Source organism: Lissotriton vulgaris, chromosome 2_1 (genome assembly GCF_964263255.1).
Source record: "Lissotriton vulgaris chromosome 2_1, aLisVul1.2, whole genome shotgun sequence".
Classification (NCBI taxonomy): Eukaryota; Metazoa; Chordata; class Amphibia; order Caudata; family Salamandridae; genus Lissotriton; species Lissotriton vulgaris.
In genome coordinates, this window is record NC_141687.1 from 1983871871 (window position 1) to 1983892322 (window position 20452).

Genomic DNA, 20452 nt, shown 5'->3' on the forward strand with positions numbered 1-20452 from the left:
AATGCTCAGCCAGACTCATGGCAACTACCTCATCGGTCTTGGCAAGTATCTTTGGTGGGAACACCATCACAGAAGTGATGCCGTTCTACCCACAACCTGAATATTTATTTGAACAAGTCACTGAACAAGAACCTTTAAACCACTGCACATGATTGTTTTGACAGGGTCTCACACTATTGAATTTATTTGTATTTATTTGTATTTAGTTGTGGGAGACTCATGTGACCTTCAACTGAAAGCTTCATGTTTGCATCATAAAGAGATGTCTGCTTCTCACCCCCAGCCTGAACAGTTTCCCCTCACTGTCATAGTTTGTAAAATCAGCTTGTACAAATGCTACACACTCATGCAAGTTGGCCCTTTTAAGTCTAATGGATTCACTTTGACTCAATTCAATTCAATTCAATAACAACTTTATTCGGTAGTTTTATAAAAACACCATAAAAGTTCATAGAGAAAAAACAGTTACAGGTTTATCAGAATAGTTAAAAAACTGTTAAATATGCATTTTGTTTAAAAGAAAACATATTAAAAGTAGCAAATGCTTCTCAGTTCCGTTTGTACAAGGTTTTTTTTCGACATTTACGATAGCGTGCAGTTTTCCTATTATCTCGGTTCCTTCATTGATGTAAAATAGCAATGTTATTCATACTTATAAATTTGTGCAATGGCGTATACAAAATTTAAGATAAAATACAATCGCTTTTGCATAGTTTTCATTTTCGAGGTACTGTAATGCCAGATACGCTGGGCGACATTGTCGAAGACCCCAGAACTTCAAAATAGGCAATATCCAACGTTTACGGGGCTCAGTAAAGAATTTGCAAAATAGCATTGTGTGTATCGTTGATTGTGAGGACACCGAGTCACAGGGGCACATAGGAAGTGTGGATGTCCTAACCTTTTGCTCTGGAAATGCAACTAGTAAATGGAACAGGTCGAGTCTAAAGCGGGTGAGCAGCATTTTTTCAAACTGTGTTATTTTAAAATTCAAGTAGGGTTCAGCAGTAAACACAGTCTGGACTAGTATGGAGTGTTGGACAGATGGTTTATGGACCTCAGATAATAAGCGTAGCTGACGTAGATGAATTAGACACTCTCTTTTTAGGTTCTTTTTTGGGATTTCCTTTATCAGCGATGGATGATCAAAGTACTTCCTGTATCCAAGATCTGTTAGTAGCGCTTTGACATATGACAGCCATTTGATTTTCTTAAAGTAGTCTAGCGTTAAAATGTCTTGAATAATCGCCCTGGTCAAATGGCATTGTTCGGTAACCCATATTCTGCGCCACAGCATTATTGGTTGCAGTTTTATAATGTCTGTAATGTAATCAATGCCCAGCTCGGTGTGGCAGGCATAGGTGGAACAAGTTTTAGGCACCGCCAACAGATATCTAAGGAAAGAGTTCTCTATTCTTTGAATTGAATCCACGTTTGTAAAGCCCCAAATCCCCGCCCCATATGTTGCTGTGCTTACACATTTTGAATTATATATTTGCACTAGTTCTTTGATTGGTCGCTGCCCCAATCTCTGCGAGAAGGTTTTTAGCAAGGATGTCTCTCGGAGGAATACCAATTTTCTTGCGTTGGTAGCTGGGGTCCATTTGAATTTTTCGTCAATGACGATCCCTAAATAGGGGTAGGTTTTGGTCCTATCCAGATGTTCGCCCTGTACCAGTAGTTTCCTATATTTTGCATTTCATTTCTCCCCTGCGTGCATTGTGTAAGTTTTTTTTGCGTTTAGTTTCAGGTTTAGGCTTGCCATAAAATCACAGTATCTATTCAAGGCCATCTGTAGTTCGTTTGGTGTTCTTGCTAAAATAACAGCATCGTCGGCATATAGGAGTGCTGGTATCTGCCGGCGAGCTGTTAACGGGAGGTCCTTGCTGCCTTGTAGCATGGCAGCCTCCAAACCATTTGTGTAAAGGGTGAATAGAAAGGGGGCCAGTACGCACCCCTGCCTGACCCCCTTTTCCACTCTAAAGGAGTTAGTGAGCTCATCCTTCGTCCCGAATCTTACCCTACCTGTGGTGCCTGTGTACAATTCACGGAGAAAGTCCACAATTGGCGTAGGAACTCCCATTTTCAGGATTGTACTCCACAGCGTTGAGTGTGCCACACAGTCAAACGCTGCGGAGAGATCAACGTATGCCATGTGGAAAAAGGACCCTTTAGCTTCCAGATATTTGCCCGCCAGTAGGGACAGGTTTAGGGCCTGATCAACTGTTCCTAGTCCCTCCCGGAAACCGTATTGGAGGTCTGAGATGATTTTGTGGTCGGTAGCCCACTCCTGGAGGCGGTCGAGGAGTATTCGTCCTGCCATCTTGCCTAATGAGTCCAGGAGAGAGATCGGACTCATTAGAGAGATGTTGGACTATTTCGATCTCCTTTCTTAAAAATAGGTACCAACGTTGATGTTTTCCAAGACTCCAAGATGCCTACTTCTATGGTGGCGTTCAGGACGTTGGTTAGTAGAGGGGTCCAAAGATCTGGGAGGTGTTTAAAAACGTCAACAGGAACACCATCCGGGCCTGGGGCTATAGCTGGTTTTGAGGATTTTAAGGCTTTTTGGACCTCTTCGTGGGAAAAATGAAGATTTAAAGGATAGGCGATGTGTGGCAGAAATTCAAGCTGGTTTGTGTCTTCAGTCGGTTCTTTCGCAAAGACTTTAGTAAAATGGCTCACCCATTCGTGTTGACTTATAGCTACATCAATTGATGGAGAGTTGTCTTTCTCTGTTAAAAATGGGGAACGAACTACCTGCCAGAACAAGGCACTATTATTTAGTTCCGAGCTTTGGATCAGTTTTGACCATAGTTCAGCTTTTACTTCTTTTTTCCTGTTGTTTAAGGCAGCTGTGTACTCCTTTCTGAGTCTGATGATTTCGACTCTGTCCCTATGTTCACTATTCAGAGCTTCCTTTAAGCGTGTGGATGCCTTGGTGCATGCTGAATTGAACCAACCTTTCTTTGGCTGGGGCCTTTGTTTGTGACTCCTGGTTAGTTCTTTTTGTATACTTGTTGTGATTGTCAGGAAGCTTGCTATGATTTCGCTTGGTTTTGTGGTGGAATCCAAGCAATTTATGATATCCGTTTGGTTATTTACGACTATTTTTTGTTGTTGTTTCTTTGTCTATATTGCCCCACTTCAATGTAAAGCCATTCAGAGAGCCTAATTCTAAGTCGCTTTGATTTAGAACGGTCAGAATGTCAAATGGTTTGTTCGTTATTGTTTCAGCAAGAACCATAATGATGGGAAAATGGTCGCTTAGAGGATTGCTAGGGACCTTGAAGTCTTCTATGGTGAATCCTATGGGTGGTGAGATCAGTATAAAATCAATTAGGCTTACTAGACCTCTTCCGTTGAATGTAGGCTGGAATTGAACAGGTGGAATCTTTGTTTCATTAGCGAAACTTAGTTCTAGTTCAGCCATGATTTCGTTCATTGTTTCCCCCACGTTAGAATGTGAAAAGTGCGTAAGGTTTGTATCAGCCTCATCACTAATACCACACTTATTGTTATCGCTGTTGCTACATAGATGAAGATTAAAATCTCCTCCCCAGATTATTGTACATGTCTTTTTAATATGTTTAGTTCGTTGCTCTTGTAGTGTTGCGGAGATCTCTGGGAGTAGGGTACTCATATCAGAGTGAGAGAGGTTGTTGTAAAAGTTTATAATGAAGTATAGTCTTTGTTTGGTGACCTTTACCACTATAATCTGAAAATTTGTGTCTAAGCTTAAGGGGATTATCTCATCCACGGGAAGGGTGTTTTTAATATAAGTAGCTAAGCCTCCGCTATTTCTGCCAGAGGTTGATTTCTTCGCAGGTGACCAGAAGGTTTTAAAGCCCAGTATGTGTATTGGCCTTATGGCCCACGTCTCCTGAAGGCAGATACAACCGCTCAAATTGATCTGGCTCAGGAAATCGTGGTCACTCTTCTTAGCGGGAAGACCTGCGATGTTCCAAAAAGTAAAATGGATCTGCAAAGTATCTGAAATGGGATCAACGGAATTGCCTGTTAGCCAATCGTTCAGCGGCTTCCCGGTTAATTGGGGGCAGTGTCACAGTTGGCATGACTTCGTGATTGATTTTTGAATAGTTGGGATTACTGGGGGTTAGAGGCAGGTGCATTGGAGGTGTTTCGGGGGTAGGGCATGAATTAAATGATGGGGTCAGTTCCGATTTATCTGGTTGCGAGGATTCCCTGATGGAATAAGAATTGGGAAGTCAATCATTGAAGTCTAAGCCGGAGAGAGCATTAAATCTATTAAATGTTGGAATATTAAAAGGAGTAGCTAGTGGGGGGGACTGCTTGTCTCCATAGATTATCTCCATTCTCTTGCTGGGGGGTTTCAGAGAGATAAGGATGGGTAGGTGGTGGTATGGGCGTTTGGCTTTGATGCCACTGTACCGAGCCGGTTGGGTATAGGAATTTAGAATTCTGGTAGGAAATGGGAGGGTAAGAGGTGGAGGGGTAAGATCTTTCTGAAAAAGGATTCATAGAGGTAGGCGGAATATTGTTGTTTGTATTTAGTAAGTGCCTATAGAAATAGCCCAATGGGAGAAGAGTTGTATTGAATTCCCATGTGGAGGGTGGGGGTGCCTTAGCTAGTGTCTTTTCGGCCCACTGGGGGTTTCTGAAGGTAATAGCTACGCAGTCCCCCTCGAATTTTTTACGTAGGGGGCCTATCCAACCTACTCTTTGCGTATGGGAAATTTCCCCAGCACATTCTATTGGGAAATTGCAGTTCAAACTTAACCAATGGAGTGCCTTGTTTTTCAGGGATGATGTCGTTTCACTCTGATCTTGTTTAAGTGTTGGTACGTTTACCAGTACAAGGACATAGGCTCCGCATTCGGGTGGAAGGGTGATGCGTGCCGGAATCTGTCTGGACCTATATGGTTTTTCGTATGGTATCTTTGGTTGCTGGGACTTTGCAGTAGACTGATTAAGTTGTGTGGGTTTCTGTGTTGATTTATGTGGTCCTTTTTGATGCTCGCCGGTTGCACATTGGTTGATTGGGTGTTTGTATTAGAGGTAAGTGATGTAGTGTTAGACGTTGAAGGTTTGTTTACAGCTGTTGTGCTATTGCTTTGGGGATTTTGTTTTGGAAGAGTTGTTGACGTAGATATAGATTTCTTTACTGTGGCAGCCTTAGGATGGGTGGCAATCGTGGGAGCCAAGGGAGCTAGGGTGGTAGTGGGTGGTGTAAGATGACTAGTATTATTGATTAGTCTTGCCATCTGTTTTTCGATATTATTTAGGGTTCGCTCTATTGGTGTTAATTGAGTTTTTATAAGGTCCTTAATGATATCTAGTACTTGTGAATTAAGCTCAAGATAATTTGGGTTGGCGGCACCGTGACCCCTGTGGACGTCATCAGACGGTGCAGCTGAAACAGAGGGGTCATCCGTATTAACCGTTGATGAGTAACTTGCGTTATTCCGGTAGTTATTGCAGGACGTTTTTTTGGACCTTGTGCGCCTTGGTAGAGTTTTTTGCTTAATCTTATTCTTAACTGCTGGTCTTGTGTTTTCTTGGTGACTCATTTACTGTGTTCTGGTCAGAGATAATGTAATAAGTGTCATCAGTGTTGTCATCAGGCACTGCACCAGCACATTATCTGTGCTCTTCTTCATACACTTCTCTAGCCTTACGTATATCTATAGGGCAGTGCCTGGCCTCTGACAAGCCACATTACAGCGTGTAAACTGTTAACAACTGAAAACCAAGAATCTCCAAAATACAACATCAACAGTTTTCCATGAGCTGTCCGTGACCACGGCCCCCAAGATGTTGAATGAGGGAGTAAACAGCCTCAGCATCAGGCTCTCTTGTAACTTACTAAAGCATTTAGCAAATTCATGTAGTTTATCATACCTCCCTCAGTTTTTTTTATTTTTCTTCTGCCAAGTTAGTAGTAACAATATGAGACACATACTACGAGCCTTTGGTTTTGTAGTAGAATATGAAGACTGCAGCTTCATCCAAATCTTAAGTCATAATCAAGATATTTGGCTGAAACACAGAACAATGGGAACAAACATAAGGATAAACTCATTAAGATGGTCTTTGTCATAGTCTCTTCTGTGTATGTAATGGATGAGAGCATGGCCTTTGTCTTTATATCACAACTGGCACTGTGTTGCACCAGTTTGTTTAAGGAGCTCCTTTTAAGAAACTATGATGTGTTATGTGTACCCACGTCAAATTGTGCATATGCTTTGTTAGCTCTGGCACCCTGATGTTTCATAAAATTATTCCTGTGTAAGTCTGGAAGCTCATTGATATTAGTCTGCCATTTTACAATTTAATGTGTTTAGTTTATGTCCTGTTTAGAGGGTTCTTCTAGAGGCACTACCTATACTGTTCGTCTGGGTTGAGATGTAATCTTAAACTCCATTTTGTTTTTAGGTGACTATGCTGGTTTTCCAGGATGTGGATTGCTGCGACTGCACAGCACCTACCGGCATGACCTGAAGATTTATGCCTCAGACGAGGGCCGGGTGCAAATGACCGCAGCAGCTTTTGCAAAGGTGTGAGCCTATTTTGTTGATCTAAATGGCATAACTGGTAAAGCTAGTATAGTTTAAAGGACACAAACAATCCTGTTTTGCATGCCTTTCTTTAGTTTGAATTGATTATTGAGGCTTGATTCACAAATGTTTCACAAAAGTTATCCATCTCTACACTGTAGATTTTCACTGAAGCTTTGCATGCTTTTTACTATGTTTCAGTTTTTTTTAAAATACCTGGAGGAAATGGTGAATCTTATGTAAGATTAAAATCTCTATGTATACTTTTTCCTCTAGGCATACTCCTGGGAATTGCTTAAATGGAAGACAATCCAGTCAAGTATACTGTGTAGAAAAGTGCAGTTGTATATATTTATTTGTTTTGCCTGTAATGTAACTTTTCTCTTAGGCTTCAAGAGAAATGGTATGTTCTTTCCATTTTCCATCTTAAGAAGGTACTTCTCTCTTTTTAAGGAGTATATTTAGTATTAAATCTTTTTATTGGCAATTTTGAGCACAAAAAAATCAAACATCAAGCGCCTACAACCCATTGGGCCGGCTCAACAAGGCAATACTGTACATGCACACCAGAACTACGGCTATGAACCACGCATTAAACACAGCATGCCGCCTACAACCCTAAGGGGCCGGCCGCGTCATAAAGTCTCCTTGTGACCACAGAAGCGGTGTGGCCATGTGACCAGACCCTAGTGAGCGGGGGCTAAGAACGCATGTAACATGAGGAAAAAGAAAACCCTCCCCAACCAATCCTCGACCCCACTCCCCGTCCCATCCCCCCTCCCCCCACCCCACCATCTCCAGGTCCTAACTTCTTCCCCCCCCCACTAGGCAATCTTCAGTAGTATATTTATGTGAATATTGTACAGGAGTGAAAGGAACTTCAAAATATGTTTGTATAGCCCTATGTGTTTGTAGCTATCCACTGCATTTGCTCCCTTTCCCACACCTATTCTTAAATTTAGATGTATGAAAAATGCAGCTCATTGGCAGGGTTTCATCAGTACTGTACTCCGGTTATGTATGCAGATACTAATTCTGTGAATCTTAGAATCTGGGAATTTAGTTCCACAGTTCACATTTTCCATGCCTAACATGAACATTGTAGGTTGTACATAAGGTCCTCTCAAACGAAGCTAAGCATGATGTGGCCTTAATGTGGTACTTTTGTTATCTCTGATATATTCATTCTGGAACATATCTTCTCATTGTGCTTGTGGTGCCCCTGGGCCAGGTCCCTCGACTTGGCCTTAACTGCACCCTCAGCACCCTAGTTCAATTTCCAAGAGTCAGTATGGCTCAAGTCCTATAGGGAACACTTCTGAACCACAAAAGTCGGCTTTATTTAATGTGCGATCGCTAAAGCTGTCCTTTCACTCTCTCCATTTGCAGATCTGTTGTTTTTAACAAAAGTATGCGTTTGCACAGATAAACAGGACAGGGACTCCTAGCGGACATCTCCACCTCCCTATGCCCTTGTGGTGTCAGCATCTTTTTGGGATATTGTTTGCATTGCACCTGGGTACTGCTTTCTTGTCTAGGCCTCTTTCTATTTGATTGTGCTCCTGGTGCTGTTTATCTTCAGCAGTCTGGTGTTCTTGTATGTGTTCTTACCCCTTCTGTGTTCTACCTACCCACTTGCGGTGCAGCTGCTGCAATTGCCTCCTGAGCGGTGGTGGGGATCTATACATATCTGCCATTGCATCGTGTGGTAGCTGTTGTGTCTGCTGTTCTTTCAGTTTTCTTCACCTGAGACACTGGTCCCTTGATGGTTTGGTTCCTTGTCTGGTATCCCTCTTTCACAGGAGGCCGGGTTTCCCTTTATTTACCTGCATCTTTCTCTCTCCACTCCCGCCTTCGTGGTGACCCCATTTTTATGGGATAAGTTCCATTTACCCCCATTCTTGGTGGGGGTATTTCATTACTTTTTCTTAAGGCATAGCCTATCTTTCCTCAAGTTTCCATGAAGAGTTGGTCAGGTTTCTTGCCTGTTTCTCCTGCTTCCATAAGTTGGACAATATGTGTTTGTCATAATTAACTATCTGTTGCCCTTAGTTTCTGCCAGGTTTCGGTTTCCCTGGTGGTGATCTTCTTCAATTGTGGACTTTCCACATGCGGTTTATTCTTTGCTTCTCCTGCTGGCATCCTTCCTCAGTCGGTGGATGGTTACCCTTGTTTTCCCCGCTTCTAACATCTGTGTGGCATTGTGTTGCTGTTTCCCAGTCTGTCTATGTGTCTCCACCTCAGTTATTGTTGTAACCTCTTCTTTTATGACAGTAGTATGTATATTTCCGCTCCTTCCTTGTTTGTCGCTGTTCTTGGAATGTTACTCATTCCTCAACTTCTCAACCTCCTGCTCACTGGCGGAGGTCGTTGGTTACCTTCGGAGGAGTGGATATACTTTTGCTGTACCCTGTATGACTTGTGTGCAGACTGTAATTTCTATGTTTTTTATATGCAGATTTATACTTGTATACATTTATATTTGGATGTCTCTGCATGTATAGGTCTATCTCTTGAATGGATCTCTTGTGGATGTCTTTTACTTCAGGTAGATCTGTGTGTGTTTGCACATATGGTCCTCTGGCTGCTAGGCTGATTTTAAATGCTCCAGCCAGATCCCCCTCTCGTCCTCTGTTAAATAAGCTACACTGGCTACCCATTCGCCAGAGAGTGAAATTTAAGATATGCTGCATCATTCATAAATGCTTGTTCGGATCTGGCCCCAGGTACTTAACAGAAATCTTTAAACCTTATGAGCCAGGTCGAACCCTGCGCTCCAAAAATCAAGCCTTGCTCCAGATACCTAGGATTAAAAGAGAGAGACAGGGAGGGCGAGCCTTATCATACAAGGGCCCCACTCTCTGGAACTCCCTGCCTCTCACTCTTAGGCTAAACTGTAATCTGCCTACATTCAGGAAATGCCTGAAGACGCACCTATTCTCTATCTAGTAGCCTTTCACCAATGTTATACAGATGTCTTTGTCTGGCTCAGCACACGGAAAGAACAAAAGCGCGGAGATACCTCTTCGGGGGTCGAATTCCTGCGCTATAAAAGAGCTAAAATAAATAAATAAATAAATACGATGTACATCACTGCATTTTACCGACCTCTTCTTGGTGTCTTGGTTCAACCCCCTTGGTTGGACTTGTTTGTTTCCTTCCTTCTCTTCAATGAGCATCTTAGTTACATTATTTCGGAAGATGCCTTATATATCTACCAAATTTCTCAGTGAAAGAGGGGTTTCTTTTTTGCGTTTGTTTTTCTAGGGATGCTCTTCAGTATTCATTGTTCTCGATTTTCTTTTCTCCATCATTCTTTGATTGGAGGTCCCTTTTTTAAATCTATTTCTCAGGATAATTTTCTTGACAATAAGTGGGTGCTCTTTATTTATTGAATGTGCTCACTGCAGCTGAGTTTGCTGTGTATGCTCCTTCCATTGGTTTTGAGCCTGAACTCTGGATTTTTGTCCTTGGTCTCTTTGTATCCCCCGATCATAGGTTACATCCCTTTTTGAAGCTGCCTCTTTTTCTGGTTCTTTACTGTGTTTCTCATCATCTTGTTGCTTTCTACTCCCTATGGGATTTCCATAGTCCTTGTTGGAGATAGTCCTTTGGGTAACATCTTGTTTCACAAATAATTTTTCGGATAGTCTGGTCCCTTCGATGTGGGGATCTTTGGTGAGGTTGGTTAGCAGACCCTCCTCCAAGGATGGTATTGCTTGGGTATCTGATTCAAAGATAATGAATCTGCAGCTAAATGTCTCTTTCAGATGGACAAGTTACTTACCTTAGGTAATGCCTATATGGTACAGACAGGATCTAGCCGTAGATTCCATATCAGCCCCACTCTCTGCGAGCTGAGGGCCCTGTGGTCTTCTTGATTCCCTCTTTGCATTCTCTGCTTGTTGTTACAAGATTTATCCCTTTTTCGGCACACTGTTTCCTGAGACTGCTGCTCTATGTGGCTCCACGTTGTTGGTGCAGAAATGGTCACAAAGAAACTGACATCAGCGTCTCGGGGGAGGGCTTATATGGACTCCGTTGATGTAACATTCGGAGACGACGATGCTGTGGAGGGACTTGACGCACTGTACAGACGCGTGGAGGTACTGATGAAAAGAATTCCGGATCCAGTACGGCGCCACGGGAGGATAATAAGATGAGGGATTTGGGGGTAGAGCCTGTCTCTACCAGATAAGACATTATCGAAGTAAGTAAGTAACTTGTCCTTCAAACAGGTTAGGACCCTCCATAGCCTCTATTACGAGGTTGAGTGACTCCTCCTCTGGGTGATAATGTGCATGGGCATCAACTCCATTGTTAGTTTTGTTTCCGCCATTGGGTTTGACACTTGCTCCTGTGCTCTGTTTCGACACTGTCACTGTGCTATTTTCGGTTCACATGGTACCTTCCCTCCAAAGGAATTGTACTTGGATCACGTTCCTCTTCTTCCTGTGCGGGTTGATGTTTGAATAATTCAATTTAGCCAGGTTTGTTTCGACTCCGGTCCCTCCTGGGCCTTCCCTGTCGGGCGTACTCTCGTCTTTGTAATTTGTGTCTGTCACCGGAACTCAACGAGGATGACTGTGACGCCTGACGTTCCTTCTGCTCCTATAAGCCTCTTTGCGGCCGTCAACAGGTGATGCTGCGGAGGAGCTAGAGGATACGGACAACCAAGGAGAGTCCCACTGTGTTAGATTTTGGTTATCTTTCCATTGACTTTTTTAGTTCAAAGAAAACAGTTCGTTTTCTTAAAAAAACCCTCACCCACCAAGATGTCCCATGGTGGCATGCTTCATCATCGGGTTCTTCCCACCCTGCTGCGGGGCGGCGTGTGCTGCGACCGACAAAGAGGTAGGAGCACTTTGTAAGCTGTGGACTGTAAGGTGAATCATGGTGTAAGAGTTGGATGGTTTTTAAGTGGGTAAAAAAATACCTGGCTGAAAAGAAACTAAATATTTATTCAATCCTTTAGCTGGTATGATTAAAATGGGGAAAGGAGAAACACACTCACGAGGATTCTCGAAGACACCAGACTCTGCTTCCAGGAAGGAATGAAGGACGTCACAGCCTAGATGAAAGACAGCTGCTTGAAGCTCAACTCGGAGAAAACCGAGGCCCTCATCCTCAGACCCTGCATTTCCGCCTGGGATAACACCTCGTGGCCCTCCGCCCTATGGAGTCCACCCACCCCTAGAGACCATGCACGAAACCTCGGCCTCATCCTCGACTCCTCCCTCTCCATGAACTGCCAGATCAATGCCGTCGCTTCTACCAGTTTCAACTGCCTGCGCATCCTCCGCAAGACCTTCAAATGGATACCCCCCACCCCCCTCATTGCAGAAGGACCATCACCCACACGCTCATAACCAGCAGACTGGTCTACGGCAACGCCCTCTACGCCGGAATCGACAGAACTCTTCTACACAAACTCCATCCAGAACACCGCAGGCAGACTTGTCCTCGGGACACCGTGTTCCAAACACATGACCCAACACCTACGAGACCTCCACTGGCTCCCTGTCGAGGAGAGTGTTACCTTCAAGCTCTTCACCCTCGCCTATGAATCCCTCCACAACATCGGACCCAAATACCTCAACGAGAGAGTCTCCTTCCACGTACCCAAGAGGAACCCCTGCTCCGCCGACCTCGCCCTGGCACAGGTCCCCCGCATCCGGAGGAACAGAGCAGGTGGGAGAGCATTCTCCTACCTCGCAGCCAAGACCTAGAATGAGCTCCCAGTCAACATCAGACACTCCTCAACCATGCACATGTTCAGGAAGGATCTCAAGACCTGGTTCTTCGACTAATCCAGAGCTGCAAACCCCCCTTCTTCCCCCCAGCGCCTTAAGACCCTCGCGGGTGAGTAGCGCGCTTTACAAACCCCTGATTGATTGATTGATATGTGTGTGTGTGTCTCACAGTAGACATGTTTTAAACCATTACCCCAAGTCATTTCTTCAGGACCATGACAATGATCCCATGTGCCACTCCTGAAAGATAAACACCACATAGGTCTTCTTTAATCAATATTAAGAGTAAATAGGTGCAATACGATACCTAATCAGTATTATTTGTACTAAAAACCTGGAAAGATAGGACTAACATTACTGCTTACATGTCAAATAAAGTTATATTTAAAAAACACAAACACCAATTGTGTAAAAAACAGGTGTGATATATTTTTCAGAATAATATTAGACATTAGTGTTGATAGTGGTGTACTGCCATTTAAAGGATTCTCAGAGTTGACCTACAAGACATATAACGTAATCACACAATCTAAAGTTGTTTTTCTATGCTGATGAAGAAAAACAGGTATTGATTCTCTAACTGTATTACCTTGTGTCCATCCCATTAGATATGATTTGGTTAATGCATTCCGTAATGATGATAAAACACTGAAAGGGTTAAATACTGTCTCACAACTCACTTATTGTATGCCTTTAATCTGGCCCCATGAGCTCAGCGGGGAGGGGCGCTTGTAGTCACACACCCTAAGGGGAAAAAGTCAGGCAAAAGTTTTTTCATTAAGTAATCGTAGAGAGAAACAATGCTCGTTGTCAAGGGGTCAGCAATGCCGTACTCATGTCATCAAAACTGCTCCCTTGACCTATGTACTTTGCTTGCCGGTGGCTCCATAGACAAACTTACCGTAGGAGATCGACCCGTTAAATGACAGGCGGCTCCTTGTTGGCGTCCTCGCGCGTGCCATAGCTGGACCGCTAACTTTCTGAGATGGTCATCACCCGACGGCACCATTTCCTGGTTTGTACGACACCCGGTAATGCCGGATCGCATCTACATCCAGGCTTCTTTTGAAGAAAAAAATTCATTAGAAAAAACACCTTCCAGACGAGGCCTTGTGCACCGACCACCCTGCCTCTAAGTCGACCCTCTGCATTGACTTCATCTGTCTCGACACCTAGCGTACAACAGTTGAGCCCCTCCTTCATAAGTTCCAGGAACAGCTTGATTCAATGTAAAAGCAGCTGGTCATTGGCCCTCACACAGGCTGCATCCTGGCCTGCCCTTAAGGACCTCGTGCTCCATCCTCTAAACTCCAGCTATCCTTCCAAGAAGCTTTGGACACTCCAGTTCCTGCTAAACTGCCGAGACAGATAAGGCTACTAGCCCTTTACCTCTGCCACCACCATCGCCACCTCCCATTCTAACACCTTTGCTTTTGCCCTCCCCACCTCCTTCTGCTGGGGACCACCTCGACTTTACACCTCAAAAGTCTCATGGGCATGCTTGGTCACGCCTCTGAATTGTTTAAAGATTTTGTCAGAGCTAGGGTTATAACACCTTGGGTGGATAAAAAATATAAGGCCTTTCCATCTAACCCAATATATATGCTTGGTCAGCTCTCGCCTGACTCACTAGTTATCCCAACTGCCCATAATCGAGCAACCTCCCAGGCCTGCAGAGATGCCCCGCCGCCAGATAAAAGAGAGGAAATGCTTAGATGCGGCGGGGGAAAGGGGGGCAGTATAATCAGCCAATCTCTGGCATATCGCAAATTTCATGGGCCTCCTTGCAAGATATGACCGTGCCCACTGGAACTAAATGGAGGAGCTTCTGCAATACCTCCCTGAGTAGCATAGAAACATGGCCAGGAAATAGTATCAGAGGGCAAGCTCATTTCTAATATTTCCATTTCTGCGCCCTGGACTCAACTGACACTGCAGCTAGGGGGAAGGATACTAGTGCTCTCTTCCTCAGACATGCATGGCTACAAATTTCTGGCTTTAAGCCGGAGGTTCAGCAAAATCTGCTGATCATGCCTTTTGATGGAGATCCCTTTTTTGGCCCATTGGTTGACCAAACTCTATAAAAAATAAAAAAGATACAAAGGCGGCCAAAGCAATGGGGCACTTCAAACGACAGCTCCTTGTAGTTCCTTTCGCCATGCATCCTACCATGGAGGTTAAAAGACCACCTCCTCTAAAGCCTCCACATCTTACCAGTGCGCTCAGGGTCAGTAGTCCTCTCCCTGGAGTTATTTTAAAGGTTCCTAGAGAGGCAGCATCTCCCAAGGCAAGGCTAGCTCCCCAAAAGGAGCTATCCCGCCACCAAACCAAGACTCATCTTCTTTCTCCCGACCACATAACACCTGTTGGCAAATGCTTACATGGGTTCTTACCCACATGGCAAATCATCGCCTCAGACCAGTGAGTGTTAGCTATTTTCCAACATTGTCACTGTCTTGAGCTCATTTCCACCACTCCAACCATTCCACCTCGCAAACACTGCAGAACATCAAACACTACTCAAAGAGAAGGTCAAAGCTCTTCTCAACGTGCGGTCAAAGCTCTTCTCAAAGTGTACAGGAGTGTACTCGCTATACTTTCTCATACTCAAAAAAAAAACAACTGGTCTCTCAGGCCAATTCTGGACCTCAGCCCTCTTTAACGAATACATCCTGTCAGAGCACTTTCATAAGGTAACTCTTCATGATATCACCCTGCTTCTCCAGCAGGGCAACTTTATGACTGTGCTCGACCTAAAGGATGCCTGCTTCCACATTCTGATACATCCATCTCATCAGCGATATCTCAGGTTTGTGGTTGGTGGAAACCACTGTCAGTTCCAAGTCCTCCATTTTGGGGTCACTAATGCACCTCGGATATTCACCAAAGGCCTTGCAGTGGTAGCCGCCCATCTCCGCATACAGAACGTTCACATTTTTCCATATCTGGAAGATTGGCTCATCCAAGCTGCAGCCCGTCAGCAGTGCCAAAAAACACACACAAGCCACAATCGATCTACTCCATCAATTAGGGTTTACCATCAAAACCACCAAATCCCATTCCCACCCCCTAAAGAATTCAGCCTTACGTAGGGGCTATTCTCAACATAGAGGTAGGCTTAGCCTATCTCAATTCTGCAAGGATTCAGTCTTTCAAGCACTAATTTCCATGTTCCAACCACATCAGCAACTCACAGGCTGGACAGTAATGCGTCTCTTAGGCACGATGGGCTCCTGCAGAGCCGTAATAACTCATGCAAGGCTTTACATGTGTCCGTTGCAGGAATGTGTAGCGCAGCAGTGGTCTGACAGTGGTCATTGGGACAATCTAGTTTGATTGGCCACCGCACATATCACTCCGCAGTGGTGAAACACCAACTGCCTGTTGCAGGTGTGGCCTTTCATTAACCATGTTCCATAGACATTTCTTACAACAAACACCTCAGTATCGGGGTAGGGCGCACACTTGCAGGATCTGATTGTACAGGATCTTTGTGAGACCAAATACCAGGATCTCCATATTAACTACCTGGAGATTGTATCTGTTCATCTAACATTGAAAGCCCTCCTGCCTATCCTGATGGGCAAGGTTGTCCTTGTCTGGACAGACACAGTGATGGCCATGTACTACCTTCAGAAACAACAGGGGACACTCTCTCCACAGCTGTCTCAGTTATCTCAGACTATTTGGCATTGGACTGTCCGCCACAACATTAATTTGTTAGTGGGATAACTTACTGAGACGGACAACGATTTTGATGACCTCCTTAGCTGGATGTAGCAACAAGACCTCAAGTGGGAACCCCATCCGCAACTCCTCCTCTGTAAATTTCACAAATGGTGAATCCCTCAAATAGATCTGTATGCAACCGCAGACCATGCCAAATGCTCAAACTCAGCCTCTAGGTTCCCACACACACACAGACCTGCGGCAATGCATTACGGATGAATTAGTCAGAGATATTTGCCTATGCTTTCCCTCCTCTCCCTTTTCTTTCATTTGTGGTTCGGAGGCTTCGGCAGACATTTCTCATGCTCATCTTCAGCTCCCACATGGGCTCGCCAGCCGTGGTCCACAGCTCTTCTCGACCTTTCTCAATCCCACACGAGAGGCTCCCCAATAGTCCTGACCTTCTCATGCAGAACCATGGAAAAATCAGGCACCGATATCCCAGTTCCCTCAACCTTGCGATCTGGCTCCTGAGATCATACAATTTGGATACCTTAATCTTCCACCTTAGTGCATGACCATGACCATTCTCAAGGAAGCCTGCAGACCTACCACCCATGCCTGTGACGCTACCAAATGTAAAAGCTTTGTCTGTTATTGTGACTCAAAATAAATTGACCCTTTCAAAGCTACAGTACAGACCATTGTTTGTTACTTGCTTCACTTACACATTTCTTACCTAACCTTTACCTCCATACGCTTACATCTTGCCGCAGTAGCTGCCTATCTTCAGAATAGACAACACAACTCTCTCGTCAGAATACCAGCTATTAAGGCCTTCATGGGAAATCTTAAAATAGGATTTTCTTCCCGTGTTCCACCAGCACCCTCATAAAATCTTGATATTGTTCCTACACAACTGATGGGCCCTCTATTTGAGCCCTTCATACTTGTCCCCTTCATGGTCATCTCTTGGAATGTGGTATTTCTAATTGCTATTACCTCACTCAGGCTTGCCAGTGAGCTTTAATCATTAACTCTAGAAGTACCTTTCGTACACATACATAAAAACAGGGTTGACCTCCACAGCAAACCCAAATTCCTTCCTAAGGTAATGTCTTAATTACATCTTAATCAGTCAATTGAAATACCTGGTTTTCCCCCACAGCCAGGCTCAGTTGAGGAACGGACTGTCCATACTTTGGATGTAAAGTGAGCCCTTATGTACTGCATTGATAGGCTAGGACTTTTCGAAAGACACAACAACTTTTTGTGGCCTTCTCCCAACCTCATTACGGTAAGGCTATATCCAAGTTGGGCATTGCTAGATGGACAGTTAAATGCATTCAGGCCTGTTATGCTAAAGCCAAAAAGGTTCTACCCACTCCTCCTAAAGCAGACTCTACTGAAAAGAAAGGAGCCTCTGTAGCCTTTGTGGGGACCTTCCCAGTAGCTGATCTGTTCAAAGTAGCTACCTGGTCTACACCACACACTTTCACATAACACTACTGTGCGGATGTTCTAGCCCAACAACAATCTAACATTGGTCAGACAGTTCTTCGTACACTTCACCAAACCTCTTCAGCACCCACATACTAGCCAGTGCTTTTGGGGATGACCTCTTTACTGTCTATGCACAGCACAGCATGTGTGTCTACAACCACACATGGCTTGAACTGCAAATGTTACTTACTCTGTAAGCATCTGCTTGTGACATGTAGTGCTGTAGATTCAGATGAGTCCACTCTCTTCTCTGGAGGCCTTTGACCATTGCAGTATTTTCTAAAAACTCTTTTTCCTCTTATGCATGGACATCTCTTTACTTATCACTTCGTTTTACACTCCTTCGTAACCCGCATAAAACAATCTATAATGGAATTGATGCCCATGTGTATTATCCCCAAGTGGAGGAGTCACTCTACCTTGTGACTCGAAAGACTTCTTCAAAGAAAAGCAACTTGCACACATCCAGGCCCATCACAAGATGGCTGGAGTATACATAGCATGTGAATCTACAGCCCTACATGCCACAAACAGATGCTTACAGGGTAAGTAACATTTTTCTTCTCCTCTCTGAGCCTTGTCTGGAGGTCAGTGAACACCAGATGCCTACTAGGCCTTTACTCCCATGCGCTTTGAGACAAGTTGCACTAGTTTTACCGGCTCCTCCAGACAACTCTCTGGAGTCTCTTGCACAAACATTTGAAGACAGTTGAGATTCAGTGAAATTTATAATATGTTGTGGTTTGAACACGATGACTGTTAAGGTTGAGGAATGGCTCTTTGACACCACCCCTGGAGGAGGTCTAGGGGCTTCTCCAAGTGTCCCTGATGGACATGCTGTTTGATGGTTCTGCCTTTTTGGTGAAAAATCAGGCTTAGCCCTTGATTGGTTTCAGGAGAGTAAAGTCACAGCATGTTCCTTGGGTATTTCTTGCCCCATCAGACCATGCCACAAACAATGTCATCCTCCCTATGGCTAATCTCAGAGTTTTCAGTTTTTCCCATGCCAGACCCCTCCATCAGCTCAACCGGCCTTTTAGTCCCTTGGTAGCCGAGACCACGGTCCTCAGAGACAACTCCTGGGAAAGGAAGGATAACATGCAGCTCAGCCCTCTACTCCTCCAGCACTCTCAGCCGCAAAGCCACTTCAGTGTGTCCTTGCCAGCACACAGCCACCACCTCGAAGGCAGGATCCAATATTTCTAGCAGGGATTGCATGCCATTACTTCAAACAAATGGGTGCTCCATATTGTCCATCTGTGCTGCTCTCTCCCATTTCTTTCTCCCCCTCCGCAGCTTACACCACCATCAGCACAGCTGAAGGTGTACAATCTGTCCATCTTGCAAAAGGAAGGGAGGCACTTTTGCCCACAGGGGCATAGAGACTGTTCCCGCCTTAGGAAGTCAGACGCAGGTGTTACTCCTGCTACTTTCACGTGCCAAAAAAGGAAGAAGGCATTCTTCCTATTCTGGATCTATGCCCTCTCAACACATTCTGACGAAAGGACACATTAAAGATTCCCACACTAGCCCAGTTCCTGTCTGCCCTAGACCCCAGAGACTGGATAGTGATTGTAGACCTGCAGGACACTTATTATTTTCATTTGCCCATGCTGCAGGCCCACAGGCACGACCTGCGTTTTATGGTGGGCTAGGACCACTTTCATTTAGCAGTGATCCATTTTGAACTTACCCACCAGTGCCCCTCAGGTGTTCACCAAAGTGATGACGGACGTCGCAGCACACTTTTAGAGGTCTGGGTACCAACTTTCCCCTGACTTGACAACTGGCTGTTAAAGAAAGTCTTTCCTCGGGCACTGTCAGCAACCTCCAGATGATGGCGACATTACTGGGGTTTGCTAGCTTCTTGGCCGATTCTTCCGTTCATTGTAGCAGTTCTCGACAGGTTACTGTTTTGTGCCTTTCCTATGGAGAATAGAGTCCAGCATATTCAGGCTGTGATCCCGATGTTTCACCCTAAGTCCTGAAACTTAGTGCAGATGATTCTGAGACACCTGGGATTGTTAACCTCCTCTATACTGCTGGCCAAACATACCAGGTGACATATGTGGGCTCTACAGTGGGAACTCAAATCCTAGTGGGCACAGCACCATGGGAATCTATCAGATTGTATCCAGATTTCGAAGGAGACTACACAAGACTGTACTGGTGGCTTCTGGACCACAATTAGGACAGCTGCACACCCCTCTCCTTACTCCACCCAGATTTGAAGTGGTGACTGATGCATTTGCTTCTGGGCTGGGGAGACCATCTGGGAAAGGTGTAGATCCAGAGGCCTGGTCTCCTGTGGAGAATCGCCTCCACATCAGTTTGTTCGAGTTGAAGGTGATTAGCTTGATGTCGAAAGCTTTCTTGACCATCATCCGATTGTGTCTGCTGTAGACACTCTCAGACCACACCACCACTATCGGGTATTTGTGGGCCCTGTGTGTAGGCTCTGTGCATCTGGAAGTGGCTGGACCGCTAAGGAATTTCTCGGTTAGTAATCCAGGGTGGACAAACTTCACTGCTGACACATAGTAGATCATGAATGGCAGTTGCACCTGGAGGTAGCCAGGATATCTTCCAGCAATGTGGAGAATCTTTGCTTGCTTTTTGCTACCACCGAGAACACGTACTGTCAGCATTTTTGCACATTGGAGTTTCCAAGGCAGCTCTCTTGAAGATGCCTCCCGTCTAGGATGGAGCACGGGACCAATGCATATCTTCCTGCCACTGCCTCTAAGGCTCCGACTTCTGAAGAACAGGAAAAACCGGGCCCAAGTCATCCTAGTGACACCAGATTGGCAGGATAGTGTGGTACCCGGAACTCCTGGGCATGAGTATCTTTCTGCCAATCAAATGTCTGCTTGGGGGGATCTTCTATGGCAGCAGCAGGGCAGGGTACTGCATCAGAGCCAGCACAAATTGCTTCTCCATGCTTGGAGACTGAGCAGTGGCAGTTGAGCTCCTTCAATATTCCCTTTG

At 44.8% G+C, this 20452-nt stretch overlaps 1 protein-coding gene across 9 annotated transcripts in view; it reads left to right on the forward strand.

The window, feature by feature from the left end:
• Positions 1–20452, forward strand: part of PPIP5K1 (diphosphoinositol pentakisphosphate kinase 1) — a 1319084-nt gene that overhangs the window by 791363 nt on the left and 507269 nt on the right. For all 9 annotated transcript variants that reach the window (XM_086958191.1, XM_086958195.1, XM_086958197.1 and 6 more), the window contains one exon: positions 6418–6539. In XM_086958191.1, the coding sequence (XP_086814317.1) occupies positions 6418–6539 (122 nt within the window). The remainder of the gene's footprint in view (positions 1–6417; positions 6540–20452) is intronic.